This window comes from Saccopteryx bilineata, chromosome 3 (genome assembly GCF_036850765.1).
Source record: "Saccopteryx bilineata isolate mSacBil1 chromosome 3, mSacBil1_pri_phased_curated, whole genome shotgun sequence".
In the NCBI taxonomy this organism is placed as follows: domain Eukaryota; kingdom Metazoa; phylum Chordata; class Mammalia; order Chiroptera; family Emballonuridae; genus Saccopteryx; species Saccopteryx bilineata.
In genome coordinates, this window is record NC_089492.1 from 224514050 (window position 1) to 224520049 (window position 6000).

At 40.9% G+C, this 6000-nt stretch overlaps 1 protein-coding gene across 2 annotated transcripts in view; it reads right to left on the reverse strand.

Moving 5' to 3' along the window:
* Positions 1–4488, reverse strand: part of ST6GALNAC3 (ST6 N-acetylgalactosaminide alpha-2,6-sialyltransferase 3) — a 617424-nt gene extending 612936 nt beyond the window's left edge. For both annotated transcript variants that reach the window (XM_066268873.1, XM_066268872.1), the window contains exon 1: positions 4330–4488. In XM_066268873.1, coding sequence (XP_066124970.1) covers positions 4330–4347 — 18 coding nt within the window. In that variant the 5' untranslated portion in view covers positions 4348–4488. The remainder of the gene's footprint in view (positions 1–4329) is intronic.
* Positions 4489–6000: the final 1512 nt, after the last annotated feature.

Consider the following 6000-nt stretch of genomic DNA (forward strand, 5'->3'; position numbering starts at 1 on the left):
AAATATTTCTCTTTTGTCTATCAAATTTCAAAGGCTATTAAAACACCTCCTGCAAAGAGACTGGTCCTTGACTTGATTGTTCACAATGGCGGGTATCCAGGCGAGCTGCCTACCCAGGAGCACGGCAATAAATAAACCCACTAGAACTCTTTTTTACTACAGTGTAACTAGCCTATTCTCAATCATGTGCATCTATTTTCATATAACCCCTAGAATAACACATTGAAGGATGCATGATCATCCCCATTTCAGAAACCCAGGCAGTGAAATCAAGAAACTTACTTATGGTTATACAATTAGTAACAATTATAGCTGGTGGAGCTATAATTGAAATCCACATATTCTGACTTCAAAGCCCATGCAAGACGTTGCATGGGGCATGGAGGGGGGGCGTGATGCAGTGGGTAGAAGGAGTAATACTGGCTGGGACATCTAAAACCATACCAGCACAATAAGTAAAAAAAAAAAATTTAAAAAGCCCATGCACTGTGGAGTGAATATGAATTCCATAGTTAGATGATTATTGAAGTAATTAACCTTCTGTTATGAGAGCCAGCTCTATGCATGGGCAGAAGAGATCCTCACTATGCACAAAACCTTGAGGGAATAATTCTGGATGCCCCCAAAGACCACCACTAGCTGTCAATGGCATGGGCTTCTCCTCTCAGCCTGTCAGAGATTCCCACTATGAGGGACACTACTGTGTAGGCAATAATGAGACTTTAATCAACCTCTCCATTCCTCAATTTTCTCCTGTGTAAAAATAGATCATCAAATCTCCTCAAAGATCTGTTGAGAAGAAGATTGGTTTTGGGCCACAGAATAAAAGGGAAACTGCCTCCAAAGTTATCTTTTTAAAACACAAGCTCCATCACAGTAAATACTATTTGAAAATATTGATACTATTTTGAAAACCCAGCTCCTACATCTTAAGCGAGAAGCCTGTCTTGATCACCCAATGAGAGTGTTTATTACTCTCTCCCTCCCTCCATGCTTGTATTGTATTACACCTTCCACAGACCTGTTATTCTTCTCATTGTAACCTAAATGTTAACTTATTTTTCCATTCCTCTCATGATACCATAAGCCACTAGAAGATGGAGTCAATGGCTTATACATCTTGCAATGCCAACACCAAGTCTGGGACTAGCAATATAAGGGAAACTTTTTGGTTTAAAAAAAGAAACAGTCCATTATTTTATCCTCACAAAACCCTGTCAGGCAGTTATAATAATTATCTGCCTTCTACAGTGTAAGCACATCGAGGTTCCAAGTTACAGTGACTATAAAATCACACACAGGAGAACAAGCTTATACTGATGTCTGATCTCCAGGCTCTCCACTCCAACAAACATGGCCTTTCAAAGACAACAAGGGGAAAAGGTGTACAACAGATCATCCGGACAAGTGTGCAAAAACTGGTGTGCTACAAGAACTTTTAAAACACGTACTGCCTGACTATTTGGTCAGGAGCACTAACCTCTTTTCCCTGAGATTGTCAAATAATAAAATGACAATAGTCAATATAACAATAGCCATCCAATGTGAAATTATACTTATTTTTTGGTCAGATCAGCAAAAAATATATTTTGGTGTGCCACAGAATTTTAGTTTATGTGTGCCATGAGATGAAAAAGGTTGAAAATCACTGATCTGGACCATCATTGCACAAAAGTACTTTGCTTTCAAAGGTGGTGAAGACTCTGAATGTTTTAAGAACTTCTTAGAAAGTCATCACCTGGGAAAATACAAGGAACAGAATTAAAGTACAGTGTGTCCGTTAAGTCGTGGTGCACTTTTGACCAGTCACAGGAAAGCAACAAAAGACGATAGAAATGTGAAATCTGCACCAAATAAAAGGAAAACCCTCCCAGTTTCTGTAGGATGACGTGGCAGCATGTGTGCATGCGCAGATGATGATATAACACCGTGTATACAGCGGAGCAGCCCACGGCCATGTGGACAGTACAGAGGAAAGTTCAGTGTGTTCTGTGGCTTGTTAAATTCGAATCCGTGACCAAAGTGCAACATGAATATCAGTGCATTTATAACGAAGCGCCACCACATAGGAATAACATTACTCAGTGGGATAAGCAGTTGAAGGAAACCGGCAGTTTGGTGGAGAAACCTCGTTCTGGTAGGCCATCAGTTAGTGATGAGTCTGTAGAGGCTATACGGGATAGCTACCTAAGGAGCCCTAAAAAATCTGTAGATGAGCCCACATCGAACTGCACTGAATAGGTATGAAACTGGGAGAGTTTTCCTTTTATTTGGTGCAGATTTCACATTTCTATCATCTTTTGTTGCTTTCCTGTGACCAGTCAAAAGTGCACGATGACTTTACGGACACACTATATAAGGAATGTTGGCAGATTTGGGTCTAACTCCAGGCTCACTCTGTTCTTAACAATGCTGCCTTGGACAAATCTCTTAAACTCAGAAACCTCAGCTTCCTCATTTGTAAAATGGGGTTTTAAACAATGATACTCACCTTGCAGGTTGTGATGTAAGGATAAAAGAATTATATGAGATGAATTGAGGATAAAGATTAATTAAACTGTGGTTATCATTATGTCAGGAAAAAATGGCGCATTTTAAAAATATTTCATCCCACTGCAACTCTGTGGAGTTGGTACAATTACTTTGATCCTATATTGAGGAACTGAGACTTAAAGACATTTAAGCAACTCATGCAAGATCACACAGGTAGCAATTGGCAGAGCCTGCATTCAGATCAAGGTCTTTCTGAGTCCAAAGCCTTTGCTTTTTGCAGGTTACCCGCATGCGTCCCAGATTAGTTTCAGAGGAGGAAAAAATAGAGGAGGGTTCAGATATGCTCCAAATTCTGAGGTCAGTATGAGATGATAGAAAGGTTGGGATTAGATTCATGTGTAGCTTGGGATGTACCCTAAAACTGTTTGGAACATGTACAAGATAAGACGGGAGAAACCAAAAGAAAGAAGACAGCCAACTATAAATGGCATGTTCAACTCTCCTTTCAGCTAATAATACAAGAAATAGTACAGATGATTCATTCATAGTTCAGTCCTTCTTTTAAGTCTTCAAGGTAAAAATCCCATATTGTAACACTGATGTATTACTTCCTCTTGATCTTGCGACTATTTGCTGTTTACCAGAAAATGTTCCGAAACCAAACAGGAAACATAGAAAAGTCACAGGAAATATCTGATCTCCTTTATTCTAAGAAATGGAAACAAACTCTACCAGGTTAGTCTCTTATTTGCATTATTAGCACCAAGGCATGTTGAAAGAGGTTACTAGTATAGCAGTAGATAGCTTCATACCGTCCTACAGAGAAACAGATCATTTCACAATAACGCAATAAAAAAAAATTTTTTTTTCTGGTGTCTTCCTCTGTCATACACAGATCCCCCAAGCTTGGAACAAATAGGCCTTTGCACTTTGCCTTCAAGGCCCAAGAAAACTTCATTCTGTGAGTGTTTTTGATTCACGCATTCAGGAGTTGGATTAGGCACTGGTAGAAACAATAGTGCAGAAACAAACACTCTTCCTGTGGGACGAAAAATTCTCAAGTAAGGCACTCACTCCTAATCCTCCCACCTGATGCCACAAGGCTATGAATCCAGAAAGATGCTCAGTCCAGGCTAAGAACCCAAACTTGGAGAAAGAAAACTCAACAAAGAAGTAAGTGGTGGCTGAGCTGGCTCAGACAGAGAGTAAAATCATTTTGTTTGTTCAAATTTATGAGCAAAAGGAAGATCCGAAGTTCTCTACTAATAAATATATCCACCTGTGAACTTTTCCAAAGTAGAGCTAATGGCACATAGAGCTAACAGATCTCATAGAAAACTCATTCCTATGAGACTACCTGTAAACTCCGAAGTTTGTCTTCACATGATCAAATGCTCAGTAGAACATCCCTCTGCTCACTCTCACCCCCATTCAAAGCGCTATACCCCTTACCACCAATAACCTATACACGGTCACTTCTGCTCTCTCTGTGGTCCCAGAAAGGCCTCAGGGACCAGAGCCACAGGACCCGCGGGAGCACCCCTCCCCTCCTGCCATCCCCATTATTCGTCACACAGCCCTGCTTTCCCCCAGAGCCAACAGTCTGCAGCGCCTTCAATGCAGGCGCGACCAGACAGGAATGGTGGGAAGAGAGGCTGTGCAAGCTGCATGCTTCAGAATCTCCCCCATAAGCATTTGCCAAAGGAACAAAAAGAAGACCAGTGCCAGGAAAAGACAACTGAGATGAGGATGCAATGGGACCGCGGCTGACTCCGTGCCTCTTAGCAGCAAGAGGCTGGCCAATCATGCGTCCGAGCCACGGACCCAAGTCGTTACCTTCAGGATGCAGGCCATGACGCTCCGCCGACCCTCCTGCCACCGAGTAGCGGGTGCGCCTATGTCAGGGACAGCCCCGAGAACAGGCTGGAGGTTGATACCGTGGCAGGACCGCTCCAGTCCACATTCCCGCAGATCCAAATAAGGGGACCGCGGCGCGAGCTGCGCGGGCACAGGCCCCGCCTCCTGGGCCTCGGGCCCTCCCCCGGTCCTGTCCACTGGCTGGCGGCCCTCGAGGCCCCGCCCCTGAGTCACGTGCCGTCCTGGGCGCCTAGCTGCCCATCGGGGCTTGCTACTTTTTCTTTTCTCTTTTATTTCTGTAGATGTTCTGTCGTTCATCATATACAAAGTCAGCAGCAGGCTGGGGAGACAGAGCAGTCTTTTCTTCTTCTTGATTTGGTCTCCTCCAACAGACCAACAAAACTTGCTGACATTTCACACTTTCTAAAAAGTTGAATGGGCTTGGAATCACCCCTCTACAGGCTTCATCAAAGGATTCTTAAAAAGCAAACAAAATTCTCCCTGGGCTGTTTAAAGATAAAGCCTTCACTCTGCTTTAAAACTCTGTGATCGGCTTATCTAAAATTAATAATTTGCCATTAATAAGAGCATAAATAAGCATTAACCAAAGATGCCATAAAACTTACACTGTATTTTATGTACACACACAGACATATACATATATGTGTGTGTATATATGGACATATATAATGCATTTCTCTTCGTGCTTTAAGCTTGTGTGTTTATGAAAATATGTGTAAACATAAAGTACAGTAAATAGAATATATGTATGTATATGAAAATGTATATTCTCATATAAAAACATTGATTTATATGTGTATATAAGTACAGATATAAAGTATGTGTGTGTGCATTTGTGTGCATGTGTGTATCTATAAATATATATATAAAGTGTGTGTGTGTATGTGTGTGTGTGTGAGCGAGTGTGCGCGCACTCCCAGGCATAGACAGTACATTGCTCCCCTACTACAAGTTTAGAATTTGAATGTACTTTGTTGCAATTTCAGCAACAAAGTTAGATCCAAATGATCCAGTTAGGCTTGGAAATCCAGAGGGCTTATTTTTCACCATACACCCTGAAGTTAGGCCAAAACAGAGAGTAATATAGTGGCTCCACTTAACAGTAGGGAGCCTGGAGAAGTGTTTCGGGTCCTATCTAGTGGTGGGATTCATCTGGTTTACACCGGTTCAGCAGAACTGATACCTAATTTTTTGTTGAATTCAGTGAACCAGTTGTTAAAATGACACTTGTAATCGTGGTTCTCTCTAAGGTGGGTGCCTGGGCAGCTGCCCAATGTGGAAATCACAAATTTACATTCCTTACTCTTTTTTAACATTCTTCTGTGCATCAGCATATTCTAAGTGCCTATAGTAATGTTCATTCCGTTCATAGGTGAAAAAAATTTGATGGAACTATGCTTATAATGTTTTGTTTATTCATTTCATAAAACTCATTATACTTTTAAATCCAATTAAACCAACCTTACCTATAGGGGTTTAATTACCTATGCTTTAACATGTACATGAGCTAACACATTAGGGTCCTGAAAAGATTTTATAAGACAATATGAAAATATCTTAAATAACAGTTTTATTTTTTTTTGTCAGGTATTATTTAATATTTTTTTCATTAATATTTTAAAACTCTTA